This window comes from Cyprinodon tularosa, unplaced genomic scaffold (assembly GCF_016077235.1).
Source record: "Cyprinodon tularosa strain WSP-4 unplaced genomic scaffold, ASM1607723v1 ctg492, whole genome shotgun sequence".
Taxonomy (NCBI): domain Eukaryota; kingdom Metazoa; phylum Chordata; class Actinopteri; order Cyprinodontiformes; family Cyprinodontidae; genus Cyprinodon; species Cyprinodon tularosa.
This window is the reverse complement of record NW_024039221.1, coordinates 434,262-456,660: the sequence shown is the minus strand read 5'-3', so window position 1 is coordinate 456,660 and position 22,399 is coordinate 434,262. Positions and strand designations below refer to the sequence as shown.

General features: G+C 37.4%; 1 protein-coding gene across 2 annotated transcripts in view; it reads right to left on the bottom strand.

Annotated features, from left to right (window-relative positions):
• The window catches only part of LOC119794809 (semaphorin-6D-like), a 210,979-nt gene that overhangs the window by 5,046 nt on the left and 183,534 nt on the right, over window positions 1-22,399 (bottom strand). For both annotated transcript variants that reach the window (XM_038302512.1, XM_038302513.1), the window contains exon 21: window positions 433-683. In XM_038302512.1, the coding sequence (XP_038158440.1) occupies window positions 433-683 (251 nt within the window). The remainder of the gene's footprint in view (window positions 1-432; window positions 684-22,399) is intronic.

Below are 22,399 nucleotides of genomic sequence, written 5' to 3'. Positions count from 1 at the left end.
CTGGTAGCTAAAAAATCTGATTGAAATGTGATGTAGCAGCAGCGATGAGCGGATTTACGTCCGTTAACTTTATGTTTTCATTTAATGTCATTTTCAAAGCATCTTCAACTCAATTTAGATTTACTGTTTGTGCATTTCTGGACCAAAATAACTCCCTACAGGTTCCTTTTAAGGAATATTGCTGTATTTATATGCAATAAGATCAAACTGGTACATATGACAATATTAAGATGAACATGATCACCTTACTCTTCCTCAAAATTCAAACTTACATTTCTGTAAAGATTTATTTATTTTTTTTATACCCAATTTAGTAAAATGCTTAATCCTTCGAGGTTTTCATTATCCACCCAAAACATTATATTTTCAAATAGTGAGAATTCACTATGAGTTATGTTAATATCTTTTGCCACAAAGTTGCTTAGCACCAACCTTGGGTTGCCCATCCAGCAGCCCGTTCAGCTTGGCGAGCGAACGCAGGGACAGAGCGTGCGGCAGCGAAGCTTCGGGGTCCTTCCCAAGCCTTTGAGCTCGGTGTGTTGCGCTGCGGCTGCAGTAACATGACACCAAGAAACCCGACAGGATGGCTCCCAGAAAGAATGCGACGAAAACGCAGGCAATCAGCAGGGTGTAGTGGACGTTGGCGTTAGCACGCTGATCCAGCTCAGGTGGACGACGAACACCTTAAAGATGATTAGAGACAGAGGAATGAAATGGGACATTAGCCTTTGAAATGATTCTCTAATGCAATATTTCTCTCAAATTGAGCATTTGGAAAATATCATTTTAAACATATAAATGTTTAGGAACTTCATAGAACTGCAGTTTTTAGCCTCCCTATGATCATGTGAATTGTAAATAATGACAATGTTCACTCATTCACCCACTCAATATATTGCATTTTGCTTTAAAGACACATTCCTACCTACTGTAGTTTAAGGACCGGTTGCATTATTTTTACACATTTAGCAGACGCTTTTATTAAAAATGACTTACAAAGTAGACACAACGTTATGGTTATAATCAAAATGACAATAAGATCTATAGAGGAAAATCCCTAGTCAGAATCAGTGGTGACAGCAAATATAGAGGGAAGTACAGAAAGAGTTTTAGAAGGGTGCAGAGCTATGGGTAAGATTTAGGATAGGAGATGCTCTTCGAAGAGGTGGGTCTTTAGGAGTTTCCTGAAGATAGACAGGTACACTGCTGTTCTCATAGCGCTTGGTAGGTCCTTCCACCATCTTGGAACAACAAATGGAAACAGTCTGGATTGTCTTAAGCGTGGTGTAAACACTGCTAGATGACAATCCATTGCTGACCGGAGTGACCGAGTTGTGACATAAGCCTTTTCTAGAGGGTTCAAGTAGACATGAGCTATACCCTGTGTACCCTTTGTCCATCAGGTACTTGAATTTGATGCAGGCATCCAGTGAGGCTGGAGGAGTGATGGGAGACTTTATAGGCTGATTGATGACCAGACACGCCACCGTTGTCTGGATCATTTGTACTGGTTTTATCGTACAGGCTGGGAGATCAGTCAGTATTGCGTTACAATAGTCAAGGCTGGACAAAACAATAGACTAGACCGGGAACTGGGTAGCATGTTGGTTTAGGTATGGCCGGATCTTTCTTATGTTTAGTAGTGTGAAGTGACAAATTGTAGAGAAATGTAGGTAACATCAGCAAGTTTCTTACTTCCTTTGATAGAGTCAGAGACAGGGATCCAGTCTTGGAATATTGTGGTATATGGCTAGTTTGGCTGAGAAAACCAGAGGTTCAGTTTTTGGGAGGCCAAAAAAATCAGTGCTTTGTTAATGAAGCAATTTCTAGATTATTTAGCTTTTTAAACATGATGCATCGTGCTGCTGGAAGCAGCCATTTGTAGTCTTAAAAAAAATTACTGATGTGTTTACATGGACTGTTGACCCCACACAACAGTCCCATAACAACTAAATGATCTGTTGGCATCAAACTCAAGAATGCCCAAAGATGTTTTTGTTCATCCTCCACTGATCACTTGTTCTGTTGACTAAAAAGTCAACCTGTTCCGATTGAATTGCTGGCCGTGATACTGTGACTGATCACACGCACTTTGTTTAATAGTCCTTTGTGGGTGCTCGTGTTGGTGTGTGTTTGTGTGTTAGAGTTAAATTAAATGCAAAACTTGATTCCCAGCCAGCGGGCAAAGGCTTATTTGGATGGATGAGCAAATATTATGCTGATGTTAAGTTGACAGGAGAGTTTAAGAGGAGGAGAAGAAAAAACAGATGGAGGAGAGGTAAACCAAGGTGAATGGGTGGAAGAAAGAAAAGAGCGAAATACAGAGACGGGGATTAGACTTAATGAGAAAGAGGTGCTTCACAGGTGAGAAATCTGGATGGCAGAAGAGAGAAAAGACTAGAGGACACAAAGGTGGGATCTGAAGGAGGGAGAGGAGGAGAAGAAAGGAAGATAAGTGATGAGATGATTGGAGAGAGGCAGGCAGCCGGGCTGACAAAAGGATGAAGGGACGAGAACAGAAGGAGGGGGGTTGGTGTAGATGAGTAGAGATGAAAGAGAAAGTTTATTGTTTGGCAGCGTTCACCTCATCAGGTTCAGATACGCCATCAAAGAATCTCTGATACAATGACTCATCAGTCTGTCCAGCAGTGATGCACAGTAGAACAAACCACACAGCTCAGGATAGGTGACAGGACATCAGTTCTGCAGCAATCAATACTTGGATTACATATTGTTGGGAATTTTAAAAAAAGAGAGAAAAAAACAGTAAATGATAGTATATGACTGACAAGAGTAGAAGCACGGCACTGCCCAGCCTTTGGCCAAGACACCTGTAACGTGTCCAAAAAAGTTTGTGGAGCACTAGGAGCTACACTCTAACAAATAGAGTGATCAATCACAGCGGATAATTACAGTACCTATGGGTCGGCACTGTTGTCTCGTTTTTCAAGCTACCAGATGGGGAAGACATAAACTTCAGAACCAGGAAAAATGGATTTAATACACTAATGTTTGGCAGAGTAAAGAGAAATATTTATCAATGCCATTTCTAAAAAAAAAAATTGTTTTTCTTATATTATGCAGTAAAAGTATACATTGCTTTAAATATGTAATGCATTTATCTTAGTATTTTTTTTTTATACCTGTAACGTTCTACAGCTTCTAACTGGATCCAATAATACAAGGGCGTATTGAACACAGCTGTAACAACCATTAATCTATTTTTAATTTTACATCTAAACCAAGCCATGCCTTAAATCCTATTTTATTTATTTATGATCTCTTTTGAGTAGATGAAGCTTTCAATTTTAATATTAATCACCATGCCATAGAAAGCTAACTTTAAAACATATCTAATGGTTGTTTATTGCTGAATAAACCAGCTTCATCCAAACCTCTGGGTCCCGCTATTTTGCATCTGCCACGTTTAATCATTTGCTTGAGAACTTGCTCACTTCTGAATCATGTTGCTTTTCCTTTACATGATTAGCCACTCTAACTGATGATAGCCATGCCTTTCTACTCATCTTTGCTTGTCATAACCTTTGTTTTTGAAAGCGTGACTGATTACAAACTTACATTATCCTGCTTCACATTCCCAGCAGCAATCTCACAGCCGACAGCCATCCAGGCCAGAAATTGATAGGCTGATTTATCTTCCTGACACTAAGAAAGCAATTGGCATCAGATGTTGCCATGTGTATATTTTTGTGATCCGTTTATTTAGATGTCTGAAAATCAAATTCATTCTTTCTATAAAGTAAAAAACAATAACTTATAAATAATGAGGTACTTAATATAAAAAAACAAATTGAAAGCAGCAAATCCAACTTTAATTGAACCTAAATTTTATATTGAAAAGCACCAGGGTCATATAGTTGAAACAAATCAATTTTGAATGGCTTACTGAACTAATAATCTGGATAGTTAGTGCAAAGTGCAAACTTCTTCAGAAATTAGAGGAGAGCAAAGACAGGTTTAAGAGGTGGATTGCATGTCCAAACTCCACTACTGCCATCTAGTTTTATTACAAGCATGGAAAACCGTTCACATATTAAACAGGTAGTGCTCTTATGCAGGTAAGTGAACTTTCTTCCATTTTTTCCCCAAATCCTAAAAAAAAAAAAAATTACAGCAGAAATCTGATTTCCTTATTGTGTTTCTATAATTTCATCAATGCAACAAAACCTAATACATATAAACTGCGCGGTGAAGCGGCAAGCAGTGAACTCCTTGTGGTGAGAGTGTTCATTACTCCTCATTACTCGTCCCTCACCTCGTGCTACTATGGAATTTATACTTAAAGGACCAAATATCGTACAGCAGAGTAGATGGGACATTTGTTCCAGGATAAAGACTTAATCATGAATGCTTGTTATATATTTAAGCCCACGTAGTCCTTTTTCATAGTGGCAATACACTTAGAGCCTGTGTTGCCGTACGCCGCTGCAGACAGATTATTTTTTTTTTCTGGGTCCAATCAGGCTCTTTGAACAGTTTGAGTTGCTGACCCTTGGCCAAGATGGTCTGTCACCATATAGGATTAGCTGGGGACGTCAGGAGGTCCCACTGCCAACTGTATTGGCACTAGAAAGCATCCTGCATTCTAGTACTAGCTCCTTCCTAACTGCAAGCACTATTCAGATAGCCCTTATTATGATGACCACATCATTAGTTTCCTTAATGATTTGAAGTATTTAGCCAAGCCGTTGCAAAAATTTTGCATTTTTCCCCTGCCATTCCTACCATATATGGCAATTTCCTTGTGTTTTGGATGTTACAATCTATTAGCTAAACTGTTTTTAGTTTCTTTTAAACCTCTTAGTGAAAAGGGGAAACCTGGCAGTAGCAGGCATTGGACAGCTGGTAAAAATTAGTGTGGCCATTTTTCTAAGAGGTTGATTTTTTACAGTGAAAAGAAACATATTTAGTGGAGTTAAAGTTCCAGCTAAATCCCCGTTAGAGATAAATAGCCCAAACTGAGTTCATGTCCCTGAAACCCTGATCAAAGAGACCAAAAATACTCCAGAAACAAAAAAGCTAATTCCATGCCCTTCACTTTTTGCCATTAGGGGATTTTATTCCCTGCTCCCCGATGGTGCGGGACTCAAAGTGGCAACCATCTGAAACCTCAAAGCCGGAGTGGCCTCTAAGCTTCTGAGGCTTTGCTTTGATACAAGAAGCCATGGAAAACATGAGTCTTTTATGCAAAAGTACTCTTGAAATAGAGCAAGCAGTCATTACACATCGGGGCAGGAATTAACACACAAACACCGACTGCACACGCACGATCACACATTCCCTGTGTTTAAAAGAGACAATTTCATGTTCGTTATTTGCACTCTGTCATCTCTGTCCTTCAATCTGACAGTTAAAAATAGGATGATGGAAACACACAGAGAAATATTATGCTAATTAGAGCCCAACATGGAAATGATTCATTCTTTACCCTCTCTTTTTTTCTGTTCCCTCTGTCAGTTTGAAAGTTTCTCCTTCTTTGCAGTCAGTCTAAAATGCTAAAGTTTCTGGCATCTGGGGTGAAAACTTCCGAGTGATATTCTGACTTTTTCTCTTTTTCCGTCACTTTTCTATGTCAGTCTAGGATTTACAGTATTCTGTAAGTCTTTCCCTTCAGTACTTTCTCAACCTACATCCTCTTCATCTTTTATCTTTCTTCCTCACATTCACTCTGCTACCTCCCCATCTCTGTAGCCGACTGCTTATTACCACACTCTCGTCTGCTCTTTCTTTTAGATTCAGCTGAAATCAATAGTCTGTCTGGGGAGGTCTAATTAAATCAATCATACAAATGAACCATATAACTAGATTCAATACAAGGCCATGAGGAGAATTATTAAAAAAAGAGATAAAAGCTTCAGTAAAAATGGGTTCAATAAGCTTTAAAGTAGATTTCTACCAGAAGGTAAGCAAAGTGTTTTACATAAGACAAGGACATTAACAAAATATCTGTGAGAAGAACATGACAGAGTAAAAGTATGGGGAAAATCTTCATGACACAAAATTTCAAGTTTTTATTTTTATTTTTTTGCTACAGTGAGATTATTTTTTAAACCAAGAATCATATTGAGCATTACACACTTCCAGAAATATGGACTTTATGAAAGAATGGCTTTGTTCCTTGCATGGTCAAATGAAAGTATTTATCACTACCTGCATGTTTGGTATGAAGCATTAATAGTCAATAACACAATAGTTCACCCAGAAGGAGTGAATTTTGCAAGCCAATGACTTGATGCAATCTACTGGGTTTCCTTGGATGGAAACATTTTAACCAATTAGTCTGTATAAATGGACCTAACTGACTTTGTAAAGTGTCTTGAGTTGACAAGTCATGAATTTGTGCAATACAAATAAAAATGGTTCAATTATGGCAATTAGGGTATTAGACAACGGGTATAAAGGATGCAAAGCTACAACAGACTAGTTTAGATTACAGCAGCTCCATGTGTTCAAATAGTCTAACCAGTCCCTGATATGCGCTGCCCATTCCTCAGGCCGGTATTGCTATATGTGGCTCCATGTACATCATAAAACAGACATGATGATAACAAATATAAACTTAAAATAAACCTTTTTAAAGGTATAGTGAAGGATTTTCACTAACTTTTATAAAGACCCACCCTCTCCACAGGGTGATGAGTCTTTGACTTTTTTTCTCAGAAATTATTTCCTGTAGGACAAATGAATAAAATTTTGCCTATTAATGACTAAAACTATGTTTATTTCTTTGAAATATTGAAAAGGGTCACGCACACACCACTTTGAAAAAACTGACTAAATCCGTTAAGCCTAGGAAAGTATTCACAAGCAGTACCAAATGCACTTACAATACCTGAAACACTTTTAATTTGTTCTTGTGGGCAGCTGTGATATGATAGTTTAAAATGGTAATGAGTATGATATTAGAACCATTGGTTCAGCATCCAATTGTTCCGTGCTAAAGATTTTGATGAACTATATGCAGTTCTGAAAGAATACTCAAAAGGTCTGAAATGCTTGACAACCCACTGGAAAACAGATGAATCTCCAATCAACATTGCCCGGAGCAACTAGTGCTGCGAGTGAGATCAAAATTATGCAAGATTTGCACGAGCCTTGCTGAAACAAGGACAACCTTCCACTGAGATTCATCCTGTCTAACATTAGCATTGCCAATTGACTTCCTTTTGTGTTTTTTAACGCTATTTAATGTTATACATGTGACTCTTAAGCTTGTGTTCAATTTTGACCATGCTTCCAGTGACTTGACCCAAAAAAAAGCTGATAATTAAAAATGTTTATATCACTTTGTATGTGAGTTTTTTTTTTATCAAATCACCTTAAAATAAATATTTTATGTAATCTTTAATAAAAGTTAATCAAAATACGATACAGGGATATGAGGTTGTAAAAAAATAATAACCCTAATGCACAACCCTGTACTCGCTCCCAAGAGGGAATGCCTATTAAATCCTATCCCCCCACCCCCTCCCCGTCACCTCAGGTGTGCCCCAGGGCTCTGTCCTTGGGCTCCTCCTCTTCATCATCTACCTCCTTCCCTTTGGCAGTATTTTCCGCAAATGTAACATCCACTTCCACTGTTATGACAATGACACCCAGCTCTACCTCACCACAAAACCATAGTCCTCTCTTCCACCCACTTCCCTCAGAGGTTGCATCTCTGAAATAAAAGCCTGGTTCACCAACAACTTCCTTCAATTAAACAGTAGTAAACCTGAGGTTTACTAAATCAACTCTTTCCAAAACCGACAGCTTCCCACTTGTTATTGACAGCTCCTCCACCTTACCATTGCCCCCAGATTAAGAGTCTGGGTGTCATTGTTGATAGCACCTTATCCTTTCAAACCCATATCAATAACATTACCTGTTTCACTTACTTCCACTTAAGAAGCATCAACCGCCTCCATCCTTCCCTCACTCCACAAACTGCTGCCATACTTGTCCACATCCTCGTCACGTTCCAACTGAACTGTTGTAACTCTCTCCTCTTTGGCCTTCGTCAAAAATCACTCCATAAAATACAACTGCTCCAGAACTCAGCTGCCTGCATTATAACAATAACTTCCTCTATCCACCACATCACCCCTGTCCTCCGACAGCTCCACTGGCTCCTTATGCAGTTCCGCATTCAATATAAAATTCTCATGTTGACATTCAAGGCCCATCACCTCCTTACCCATATCTGTCATGCCTCCTGCATATTCCCACCCCCTCCTGTGCTCTCAGATCCCCATCTGCAGTACACCTGTCTGTCCCTTCTGCCCGTCTCACCACCATGGGGAGCAGAGCATTCAGCCACTGTGCCCCCCCATCTCTGGAACTTTCTACCACCCCTGCGTAAAAACACGGACTCACTTCTCAATTTCTCCATTGTCCCAGCCTTTGCATTTTTTAAGTGGTTTTTATTTTGTGTTTTGACTTAGCTTCTGCCTTTGTGTTTTTATCTTTTGTAGGGTGATCTTGAGTGTCCAGAAAGGTGCTTTTGAAATAAAATGTATTATTATTATTTAAACGTGTGCGAGACAAATGGCCTCTCGAGGCATTCCTGCTGAATGCGCTAATGAACTAGGGAACGGAAGACCTATCAGCCGATACTAATAGAAAAACAAAAACACAATGCTAAAATTGGCCAAAAATATCAGTCATCCGAGGTATTGATCCACCTCTCATTATAATGCTAGAAAACTGATCATTACAGACTCTTTCTTATCCCATCTAACTAAGCTTTGAATATTTACATGGATGAATGGGCTGAATTCTAACCTTGAAGAGGGCAAATCTAGAACCAGCCCAACAGATTTCCTTTAAATGCAACAAAAAATTATTCTATAAAGTCTCCTCTCAGATTGAATAAAAACATCCCTTCTACTCAACTTAAAACCTTTTTTCCTACTTTGTGTTAATCCATCATTTATAATTCCAAAATATTTTCACAATAAGCCATGTTTTACATGCATAAATCTTTTAGCGAGGAACTGTATACAGGTGCTGGTCATAAAATTAGAATATCATGAAAAAGTAGATTGATTTCAGTAATTCCATTTAAAAAGTGAAACTTGTATATTATATTCATACATTACATACAAACTCATATATTTCAGATGTTTATTTTGTTTAATTTTGATGATTACAAATGACAACAAATGAAAATCTCAAATTCATCATATCAGAAAATTAGAATATTACTGAAGACCAATAAAAACAAAGGATTTATAGAAATGTTGGCCAACTGAAAAGTATGAACATGAAAAGTATGAGCATGTACAGCACTCAGTATTTAGTTGGGCCTCCTTTGGCCTGTATTACTGCAGCAATGCGGCGTGGCATGGAGTCGATCAGTCTGTGGCACTGCTCAGGTGTTATGATAGCCCAGGTTGCTCTAATAGTGGCTTTTAGCTCTTCTGAATTGTTGGGTCTGGTGTATTGCATCTTCTTCTTCACAATACCCCATAGATTTTCTATGGGGTTAAGGTCAGGAGAGTTTGCTGGCCAATTAAGAACAGGGATACCATGGTCCTTCAACCAGGTACTGGTAGCTTTGGCACTGTGTGCAGGTGCCAAGTCCTGTTGGAAAATGAAATCTGCATCTCCAAAAAGTTGGTCAGCTGCAGGAAGCATGAAGTGCTCTAAAACTTCCTGGTATGTGGCTGCGTTGACCCTGGACCTCAGAAAACACAATGGACCAACACCAGCAGATGACATGGCACCCCAAACCATCACTGACTGTGGAAACTTTACACTGGACTTCAAGCAACGTGGATGAAGTGCCTCTCTTCTTTTCCTCCAGACTCTGGGACCTTGATTTCCAAAGGAAATGCAAAATTTACTTTCATCAGAGAACATGACTTTGGACCACTCACCAGCAGTCCAGTCCTGTTTCTCTTTAGCCCAGGCAAGACGCTTCTGACGCTGTCTGTGGTTCAAGAGTGGCTTGACACAAGGAATGCGACAGCAGAAACCCATGTCTTTCATACGTCTGTGTGTGGTGGTTCTTGAAGCACTCACTCCAGCTGCAGTCCACTCTTTGTGAATCTCCCCCACATTTTTGAAGGGGTTTTGTTTCACAATCCTCTCCAGGGTGCGGTTATCTCTCTTGCTTGTACACTTTTTTCGACCACATCTTTTCCTTCCCTTCGCCTCTCTATTAATGTGCTTGGACACTGAGCTCTGTGAACAGCCAGCCTCTTTAGCGATGACCTTTTGTGTCTTGCCCTCCTTGTGCAAGGTGTCGATGGTCGTCTTTTGGACAACTGTCAAGTCAGCAGTCTTCCCCATGATTGTGTAGCCTATAGAACTAGACTGAAAGACCATTTAAAGGCTTTTGCAGGTGGTTTGAGTTAATTAGCTGATTAGAGTGTGGCACCAGGGGCCATCAATTTTGAACCTTTTCACAATATTCTAATTTTCTGATATGATGAATTTGAGATTTTCATTTGTTGTCATTTGTAATCATCAAAATTAAACAAAATAAACATCTGAAATATATGAGTTTGTATGTAATGTATGAATATAATATACAAGTTTCACTTTTTAAATGGAATTGCTGAAATCAATCTACTTTTTCATGATATTCTAATTTTATGACCAGCACCTGTATAGATGGATAAAGTCTGACAAGGAGCTACAAAGTGTCTGTTTTTTGCTTTTGACGCAGGTTCCTAGAGCATGGTAAACAAAGAAACTTTTGAAACAGAAAGAGATGAGATTTTATTGGTTATAGAATTGGTTCTGCCGTGTAAAATAAAAAAGAAATTTAGAGAAAACTATGACTATATGGACAACACAGAACCAGTGAAAACTGAAATCAAGCTTCAAATGAGTTTGTCTTATTTGCATGATCTCCTGCCCACTCGCTTCCCATTGGTATTCACATGAAGCCAGACACCAGTGACAGAATCCGTACAGAGAGGCAGCGAGCAACAAGGATGCCGACATGAAAACAGAACCGACGTGGGGATGGAGGTGATTGAGGAAAACATAGTTAGAAATCAAAACAAAAGAGATTGAAAAAAGGGGAATGTGTGTTACAAAGAAACAGGAGAGAGCTTGTCAAACCTGACTTTGTTGTTCTCCTCTGAAACTAGCGGTCAGACAAAGACATGCATACGGAAACAAAATTCTGTCCCTTTTAAAGGTCGCATAATTCACACCTGAAGCACAGCAGGTGCATGTCAGGTGTCGTGTGGGTGTGTGGATCCAGAATCAAGCTTTTTACCTTGCAGAGGTATCGAAATTGCTGCTCCTCAGCTCTCAAGCACACTTTATATTTTCATTTAGTCTCCAGTGTTCATTATTTAAATGAATGAAGTGTCATATTTATGGCTCCTTCAGGGTGTTCAGGAGGGTGGGAGGTAAACAAAGCAAGTGTAATCTTCAGGAAGCCGTGAAATAAAAGATTTCACTGTTTCTGTTCAACAGACCTGGGGTTCTGAAGCAGAAAGGAAGACACTTTTAAAGTAAATGAATATTTCAAGCACCATTCATCATGGTTATATGTCCAATAAAATGAGGAGAAAATATTTAAAATGGGCAACAGATGCATGTACTGTTTTTTTACAAAAAGTGCAAAAGCTTCAATGATATCCTTCATATCCTAAATTACAGGTAAAACAAGAAAAGCTTCAAAACGACTAAATGAGTCAGTAAGATACACTTTGGGTAATAATGCTCATTGCAAATTATGCATCGGTAATAAAGTACGTTTCTACATGTTTATAAGGCAAATAATTTTCATACTGGAGTTGTTTTGTAGGACTTTAAAATTAACTTATATTTTCGTTGTATTCCAGTTATTTAGCTTTAGTTTGCTGGAGCCATTTTTTTTTGTTGACATCTTCTTCCAAGATCTCTCCCTCTCTACATCCTAAAGTTACATTCCTGTCCCACCACCATCAGTCAGTGTTAATCCGTGCATCTACTTTTACAAAGTTATGTCCATAAATATTAGTATTTAATATTATTATTATCCTTTCTTAGCTTCATTTGAAATAATTCATAATAAACTAAAATAATAATAATAAAAAAACTATATATATATATAAATGTATTTATTTTTGTTTATTATGAATTATTTCAAATTAAGCTAAGATAGGAAACTAATTTGCATGAAACGAAATGCAGACATACAGCTGCAATCAGATGAAGACATGCTGTTTAAAAAATATATATATTTTTGTCCAAGAACATAAATGCGTTTTGGTACAAAATGGTCAAATCAACTACGGAACAAAAACAAATCAGCCAGCAGAAAGTACTGGTTTAATCTGATACACAGTCACTAGGCACAGTAAAAATGTTCAGTACTCATATTAGCTCAGAGCAGGATAAAAAGTTTAAAAATTATATTGAAATGTATTACTGAATAAATGTTCTTCGTTTTGATCAGCTAGTGTTTGGTCATTCTATAACAAATAACAATTACTTATTTCAAAGGTCAGTAGGTGGAGGATGGTGAAAAGGTGCCTGGAGCAGCAGTCAGACAAAAAAAAAAAAAAAAAAAAAAAGCTGAAAAAGAACATAATTTGGGGAAATTACAGCAAAATCGAAAAACATAAAAAGTTCAAACTTTTGTGCCCAAAAACTCTTTCAAATAATAAAAAAAAGGGCATGACTGGTTCTGTCATGAGGAATGGGCCACGAAAACATTTTAAGAGGCCTGTTAAAGGATAACTAAAACAAATACAGCCAGTACACTCTTAACAAAGTTACAAAAAAAAAAAAAAAAGAAAATCCAATTATTTTTACATTTATAAATTTAAAAAAATTTAGCCATTACCCAAGAATTATAAATGATAAATGGGGCTTTAGTCTGTTTAGTTTAGACTGTTTACATGTCACTGGGAGGTGATTAAAAATGTAAAGTGTATATTTATGCAGTGTATGTAAACAGCAATATTTTGGCAAAATATGCCTAACTTCACTTTGATCAAGTTAAGTGGACTCTAGAGTCAGTTGAATGTGGAACATGTACAAAATGGAAGCTAAATGCCATTTATTAAACCTGTCAGTTAATATTACATTTGGCAAAGGTAATGGTGAGTTTTTGATATGCAAGTTGATTGGACAGAGTTGGCACGATATAGCGAAACCTCCCTAATGTGTAATTTTAATGACTGTGTGCCCAGCTTTTCTCACTCCTTATGTTAATCAATTTTTCATTCCATTCCGCAAACTGCACTATAAGATATTTGTAAAACATATACCTGCATAATGCATAAACTGTTTTGAACACATTGAACTAAGCAAATTGCTACTTACTATAATATCTATGATGCTGACACGGTTGGAAATACAATAGGTGCTTGTTATAGAAGATGATCTGTATATTTAATGTTGGCTGCCAGTTGATACAAAACAATGCAGTGCCTGAATACAAAGAGGGATTTTACAGTAAATTTCCTTCACCTTTCTATATTTTAATGCAAAAAGTTTGGGCGGCCCCGGTTTAAACATATTGGACTTAAGTGCTTGTTTTCTAAAATAAAGGCCGAAGAGAATAGAATGTACCAAATAATGCAGAAATTTCATTGAGAAAAGCCAAACCTTAAAAGGTGCATATGCATGTCTACATTGACATTTTTATGTCAGTGGCTAACTATTTGTGTATTTTATGCTTTTTTTTGCTGAATTTGTCAGTAAATACAGCACTTCCTGTATATTTACAGCAACAACTGAGATATAATACTGCACATTTGGGCAGGGGGTAAACAAAGAAGTACCATGCTAAGGTATGCCAGGTATGCCGCCCAGCGAAGTGAGAAAATTATTAAGCTCCAAGATCCACACAAAAAAAATTGATTCCAAGATGGAAAAGAAGAAAAGTGCTCGAAATAGAGTATTATTTTATTTCATCAGGAAAGAAATCCTTTTAGGATTTGGAATCTATTTTACAAGGATGTCACAATAACATATCGGTGTGGAGTTAATGGAAGCATAAGTAAACATGCTTATTAAAACAGTTACTAGTGATAGAAATGCTATTCTTAGTGTCTGTGGTCTAAAACCCAAGGGCATTCTAAGAAGAAACATATTAATATTAACATTAACATTAATTAGCTCTTACCTTGAAGCTGTGTTCCTGTGTTTGGTAGAAATTAGATCTCTGGGGAGGTTTAAGTAGAACTCAAAGTTGTGGAAGATTTGTGTATTTATTATTATCAGTTGGTCTTTCATCATATCAAGCCACCACTTTACTGAAAGGCATTGCAGCAGAGTCATGCTCTAAGTAGCGGCCTGAACTTAAATCATCTGGCTTTCTGGTAGTTCTATGGTACTGTCAGCAGCTGGCGCCACATTAACTGCTCATCCTGCTGGAATTCTATTTAGGCTAAAAACAGTAACTATCAGGATGGACCCCTAGTGTATATAACCTTATTTCCTCATGATCAAATGGTTTTTGGTATTTTTTTGTATAGGGGTACAAAAAATGCCAATGCACCCCTTAAAAAACAAAAAAAAAGTATTCTGTGTATTGCCATTATTTCATGTTCCACAGTACACAACAGGTCATTAGAAAAATTTGTTTTCATAAATAATAAAAATCTAATTACTGTGTCCAAAATAACCTCACGTTTTCTAACAGATTGATTTATGTGCTAATGTAGCATGGTTAAAAAGTTTGGATACATATTTGGCTTCCAATACGTAATAAAGGCTTTAGGTACAGTTTCAGAGTAACCCACATACTGAAGAAACAGAGATTAAAAGAACATTCACAGTATGTATGGTTTAAATACTGGGTAGTGGCTGATTTAATTGTTTGAAGCTGGGGAGGATTTGAAATACTCTGTTATCTAATGTGTATAATGAAATGATACATTAAGCACCAATGTGGTGATAATTATAATCATGATTGAAACCAGGATGTGTCTCTGACTGCTCACTAAGTGCCTTTAATGGACTGTTCACTCAGCCTTTTAATGGGGGATATTCTGTGCTGACACCGATGCATTACCAATATAAGCATTTTTATTTTTACAGCCATTATTGATTCTTTGTCCTTTAACCAGTTTACTTGCATCACTCTTTGGATATTATGGTATCAGAATCATAGAAACTCAAAGCTGGAGGGTTGAAGCCAATTATTTTAAGTTCCCATCGAAAGGCATTGCAATTAGACAATAATACATGGTATTAAACACATTGAAGGATACAGTGTATTGAACCTGAATCTGACCGACTCTATTGCTTCCTTTGCAATGCTGTATTGTTCGATACCAATTTGCTTAAATGCCAAAAATAAAAATGACAGATTTCAGTGAACATCAGAGGCATTTCCACTAAGCAGATCTGACTAACATGTTGCACCTTTGGGACGAGATTGAGAGGTTGCCAGCCTGAATGTGCAACTGACAGTTCATTGGTGATATGATGAATCATGTTGACATGAAATCTAATCTCAGAAGAAGGTTTAAAGCATGTCCATAAAAAAAGAGTAACATGAGATTAGAGGACCAGGCCAGGATATTCTGCTGCTAAGAAATGGCATGTTGTATAATCCCATTCTGCCAACCATCAATCAAACCTTTCAGGCTCTCAATTCTCCTGAGATTCTAAGAATAATAGGCAATCATACCAACATCTTTGGTCATGAATACAAACTACATCACTGCTTTTTTGGCTGCTGTTTCTCATTGTTTGTAATTAAAATGTCAAAGTCTTTTGGTACAGAGTACTTGGGTCAGGTTTAAAAGCAAACATTTAGACATAAGTGAAGATAATTTAAAAAAAGTCAAACCAGCCAACATATTTCTGTTTAGAGACAAAGACTTGTAACATGAACAGCATTTTCTCTTTGTGCTTCATCAATTTAAAATGTTAACACAGAAAATGTATGAATATAATATGAACTTTAAAATTAAAATGTTTTCCATAAATTAGCCATTTTACTTCCATAAAATAAATGGCATTTTTTTTAACAGTCCTACTTTGCATATCTTGACTGATGAACAGTTTATTATTCAAAAGCAATAGAAACATACATTTTTTTATTTCATTTTGAATTCTGTGCAGCTCTACTTCAGACATGCAAATACATCTCTTTTGTATAAGTCACATCAGGTTTCCACACATTAAATAAAAGGGCAGTCAAAAGTATTATAGCATAATATTATTTTTTTTAGCTGGAAAGAAGCTGGATGACTATTACTGGTAAAATAAACAGCATATATTTTCTTCAAAAGCAATGTTTGCACAAAAGCAGCCAATTGATACGAGGATGAGACTTATTATAATATATAAGTAGTTAATGAGAATTTACATAACATCAGTCAAACTGAATCGCCGGTCGCCTGACATTGCAGATAGCTGTAGGAAGTGTATGGTTGTAAAAGGTACTTTTTTTCAATGTGTATGAGAGTGTCCAAAACTACAGCAGTACTGGAACTCAGTTATGCAAACTTCGTCAAACACTGTTGGACTGAAGGTAACTGCTGAGCAAGAATGTGTGTTTTAGATATTTATTCAAAAAACTTTGGTCTTAGCTCCAGTCAGTTAAGACTAATTGACTTTGGAACCATTTTAACCCAGGAGATTAATATCATTGTACTGGAGAAAGATGGATTCACTCTCAAAATGTATGAAGGAGCGACTTACTTATACTTTCAGAGGAAAGGGAGTACATTTCGAAGAGTCATAGTCATCATTGGCCAAATTTCTGAAAGACTATGAAGAAAATGTGAAAAATTATACAGCTTGTTGAGTTTTTCATGTGTGTTTTGTTCATCTACTCTATTTTTTGTTTTGTTTTTCTTTTCATACTTATGTTTGCTTATTTCGGAGATTAAGTTATTAAATTGAGATTAAGTTGTGGGGGAGTGGTGGCCTAGCAGTTAGAGCAGTATGCTTGTGCACTGAGAAGATCTCAAGTACCCAGTTTGATCCCCACAGCCTCCACTCTGGGTTCCTGAGTAAAAATGTGACCCCACACTGCTCCCAGGCGCCACACAATGGCAGCCCACTGCTCCCCAAGGGGATGGGTAAAATGCAGGGATACATTTCTCCAATGAGAGTTCAATAAAGTTCAATTAAATCTTATGTTGAATGTACTACTGTCACTTGTTGTGTACTGCAAAAAATACAATTAATATAATCTAAAAAAATATAGAGATAGGTTCACACTCAGCAAACAAAGGCTCTTAATGGGAGTTATCAGGGAAAACTTTTTATCAGCGCACATTATATAAATATCCTTTTTGACTCTAGGTTGGGTCCTCTGTTCCTCATTTGCTGTCTTGTTTTCTCTGGTGAAGTATAGGGCAGCAACTAGTGATTATTTTTCTAATCGATTAATCTTTAGATTATTTTTTCAATAAATATTCGGATAGCAAAAGGGTCCTCGATAATGTTTTTACAGAATTAAACCAGGTCAAACTAAAACTTTTCCACTTAAGGAGTTTAAGATTATGACAAGCATGTTGACGAAAATAGTTTTTTAATCTTAAATGCACTTTAAAACACACCTTAAGCTGACAGAGCGACCCACTTATAAAATATATATATATATATTTTATAAGTGGGTCGCTCTGTCAGCTTAAGGTGTGTTTTAAAGTCTCTATACTCCAGTAAACTATAAATCGATCATTAAAAAGTTGACAATGACTTCTATAATCTATCAATAAAGATTAATCCAATTATTTGTTGAAGCTTCAGTGAAATTAATATGAATGGTGGGGTCCAACAAAAGAAAAAAAAGAAGAAAAAAAAAAAACAATCCACTGGACTTTGTTTCCAAGTTTGAAGACGATTTGCTTCCCAAAAAAACAAAAGCTTCTTGGTGATGATCCAGTGATGATTCTGCTTAGCAGTGTGATAAACCTCAACCCTAACTATTAATGTGAAAGCTGCAAGCTTTGATCTGGAGAAAGAGTGTTGTTCTAGGTGAGTGGTAAAAGGCATAAATTAATAAGCCAAAATATGCACCTGGGTAGAGCAATTTCTAAGAGATTTCTAAACATTACGATTAAGGTTTGACTGCCTTAACATGTGTGTAATATCTACGAATTAGACATTAAGAACCATCACCTCCATCAGTTAAAGCCAGCTGTAGGTTCATTAGCAACAAACAACAGCCTGAACATCATTCAGCGAAGCTGCTTATATACCCTTCTCCTAACTTTGCTCAGAGCAAAGAGAAAATGAAGACAATTAGCGTCAATATAGCGGCTTTTGGCTGCTTCTTAACACCTCTCATCCCCGCCTGTTCTACATGAGCCACATAACGTACTCAGTCCATTTGTAAGAGCTCCAGCTCATTAAAAAACACTTCAACCTGCTCTGATGGCTCTTTTGCCTGCTCATATACGTGCATTTATAGAAGGAATAATTGCTCACCCATCCATTGGAAAGCATATTATCGCACATATTCTAGACTTCTACATAATGCAGACATCTTTCCTTTCACCTTATGGTAAATGGAAGTAAATCAGAGAAACACATGCAGAATAACTGAACTCTGTGTCTTTGTTATCCACACAATGATTAGGACATTTTCTGATATTGAATGTATAGTGAACAGAAAGAACATTTTGGGGTTTTACCACAAAGCAGAATCAAGTGTATTGCCAAGTAGGTTTGCACTTACAAATTATTTGACTTAGTGTTGATGGTATAGACGCATTTTCAAAACTACAAAACTATAGGAAGCTACAGTGTAGGTGAAAAGGTTGGAAAAGTGCTTTGAAATTAAACTGACCAGAAACCCGAAACTAGAAAGGTGAACTTTTCTCTCCTAACTTGAAAATGTTTGACTTTTGGTCTTTTTAATCAGAATTTATTTAAAAGTGTGATGCTCATGGGAAAAATGTAATTCGATAACCTGTTCCTCATTTTGGTGTGGCCCTAGGCTAGGAATTTATTGCCAACTGCTCTGAGAATGGTGTGTGCACATTTGGGTGAATTTAGCTCCGGTGGTAAGAACATTTATTGGACGGTGTGACTGGAAAACCATGATATTAATGCAGCATATTTATCTTTTTTTAAAAGGACTCAAGACAACTTTTATTGGCATTTTGAATACAAAGAGTGTATACAAAACAACATTTAGTTTAGTACAGATTTCCAGACAGTAAACGAACATTTCATTCCATTCCTTAGAGATCAAATTTAAACAGAAGAATTACCTATTGATCATAATTTCTTCTCAGACTACATCTAAACAAAACAGTCTTTATGTTTCCTATAAACATTAGAGGATAAAATAAACTATCTCTTTGGGGGAATTAAATGTTAAAAAAATACTCCTCTAAGAAATATAATTCGTTCTGCATGATTTAAGAGTTTAATGGAAATTGGTATTAAATAATAGGATACAGATATTAATAGCTTTATTAGGTAGTTTTTCTTTACCTTTTTAGAGTTGACAGAACTAATGTAGTTTAAAGTGTCTTCAGAAACATCTATTAGAAATGTTCTTTCTTAAAATTAATAATAATTTCTAGGGAAAGTTTAGCATGGTATTTAGAGTGTAATTAGGATTTTTTTTTTTGTGTATTCTAATAAATATATATTGTATATAAGCTGTAATTGAGTAATATCCAGAAAGCACTTTTCTAAAAATGCATCTGTTTAAAGTCTTTTTAGAGCAGGAGGGAGTTTCCTGTTTATAAATGCAGTGCTTTAGTGAAAAAATAAAATTACGACTTTGGTTGTTTGCATGGAGCAGAATGAAAGATTACTGCATACTGTAGTTGTTACCTCAATGCAATCATCTTTCTTAGATATTATGTTTTACAAAATGGGTTTTTATGATTGAAGTGACTCAATAGTTTTATATTGAATTGGGCTCTGTGTACATTGCATTTCATTATGGATTGCTTATTTTGGGAAGAAAATGATTTAGAAGTCAAAGTAAAATAGATTCCTATATACTGTAACTGAGGAGCAGTGGCCTAATGTGTAGAGAGTGGCTCATTTTCATCAAATAGAGGCTGCAAGAGTAGCAGCTTCAAACAGACTTGCCACTGGATCCCTGAGTAGGACCCTTAGCCTCAGAATGCTCCTAAGGTTCTGCAAAAAACTGCTCATTCCTCACTAAGAATCTGTTATAAAAGCAGACAACAAATTTTATCAACATCCACAACTTGACACAAAGATTATTAGAATTGAAATGACAGTGCGTTTGTGCTACATGTTTCTTTTTCAATCTAGCATGTATCTCTGTAAAAGGTTTCAATACACAAACTGCTGCATAAAAAAAATGATTGCATCAATGAAGGAATGTTGCATCAAAGAAAACAACAATACACTTTCAGTTCCGTGACTAAAACATAATCCACAGGCTTTGGCACTGTAATGTTTATCGGCACTTTTTTAAAATGGATATGTGGCATTTCCGAGGCAGCTCTTATAAGCTGAGCGAGGTGAAAAGAACCCTAACCTCCGTTTGAAGAAATAGAGGTGAGTGTTTAGCTATGCCTTTCCTGTGACAGAAAGAAGGATCTAATGGAGACGTCCCGACCTCCCTCACCGAGCTGCAGCTTTCTTTCACTTAGATATGCTCTTGTGGATGCAGCTCATGCTTCCATTACACCCCCACCCACAACACACACACATTTGATGTTTTCTGCTCAGTTATCAACACTGGCTATGAAGGTGTCAGACACACAGACAGAACATAGACTGTTGTTTTTTCCCCCTGCATCCATCTGTTTAACTTTAAATAGATGCTGGGTACTGAGTTTAAAGCAGTTTTTTTACATTTTGAGCTCCGGAGAACATAAAGGTGTCTAGGAGATACCAAACCCTTGACAAGTTGGCAGTTCAGCTGCAGAGACCATTTCTGTCAATTATACTTCTGAGCGAGGTAATGATCCCAGCTAACAGCTGTATGTAACAGCCAAGTGGGATTCCTGATGAGACATGATGGAGGGAGACAGAGGCTGAGAGAGAATGATAGGTACATCTATGTTAATATTTAGACAAGAAAAGAAATTAAAGTGCCTGTGACACTTTTTCCATCAACTGAGGAAAATATTGAAAACTTGGGCAGAATTTTAAACTCCCTTATAATTAAAGACACAAAGACAGCAGTGGAACAAAATGGGCATATTTCTCAGTGACAGAAGGGAACTCTTGGATCATTCATTTTAGGAAAGCTGACAAGGGACAGCTGGGCTGGTCTGACCAGCACAGCCTCTTGTGATCTGAGGATTTTTCAGCAAACTGCCTCAAACAGGAAACGTCTGAATTCAGAGAGCCTGATATTGTAGAGACAAAGAGACACATTACATGCATTTTAGTGCATGTAATGTGAAATGCATGTCAAAGAAAAGGCACTCACCAGAAGGATTAAGGATCTGCAGGTAAGAATACATTCTTGTAGCAAAAGTAGAGCTTTGACCAAAATAAAAGATTTATTCCAAATGACAAATAACATACATATACGTACACACACACACACACACACACACACACACACACACACACACACACACACACACACACACACACACATATATATATATATATACACTATATTGCCAAAAGTATTTGCTCACCCATCCAAATTATTGGAATCAGGTGTTCCAATCACTTCCATGGCCACAGGTGTATAAATTCAAGCACCTAGGCATGCAGACTGTTTTTACAAACATTTGTGAAAGAATGGGTCGCTCTCAGGAGCTCAGTGAATTCCAGCGTGGAACTGTGATAGGATGCCACCTGTGCAACAAATCCAGTCGTGAAATTTCCTCGCTCCTAAATATTACACAGTCAACTGTCAGCTGTATTATAAGAAAATGGAAGTGTTTGGGAACGACAGCAACTCAGCCACGAAGAGGTAGGCCACGTAAACTGACGGAGCGGGGTCAGCGGATGCTGACGCGCATAGTGCGAAGAGGTCGCCAACTTTCTGCAGAGTCAATCACTACAGACCTCCAAACTTCATGTGGCCTTCAGATTAGCTCAAGAACAGTGCGCAGAGAGCTTCATGGAATGGGTTTCCATGGTCGAGCAGCTGCATCCAAGCCATACATCACCAAGTGCAATGCAAAGCGTCGGATGCGGTGGTGTAAAGCACGCCGCCACTGGACTCTAGAGCAGTGGAGACGCGTTCTCTGGAGTGACGAATCGCGCTTCTCCATCTGGCAATCTGATGGACGGGTCTGGGTTTGGCGGTTGCCAGGAGAACGGTACTTGTCTGACTGCATTGTGCCAAGTGTAAAGTTTGGTGGAGGGGGGATTATGGTGTGAGGTTGTTTTTCAGGAGCTGGGCTTGGCCCCTTAGTTCCAGTGAAAGGAACTCTGAATGCTTCAGCATACCAAGACATTTTGGACAATTCCATGCTCCCAACTTTGTGGGAACAGTTTGGAGCTGGCCCCTTCCTCTTCCAACATGACTGTGCACCAGTGCACAAAGCAAGGTCCATAAAGACATGGATGA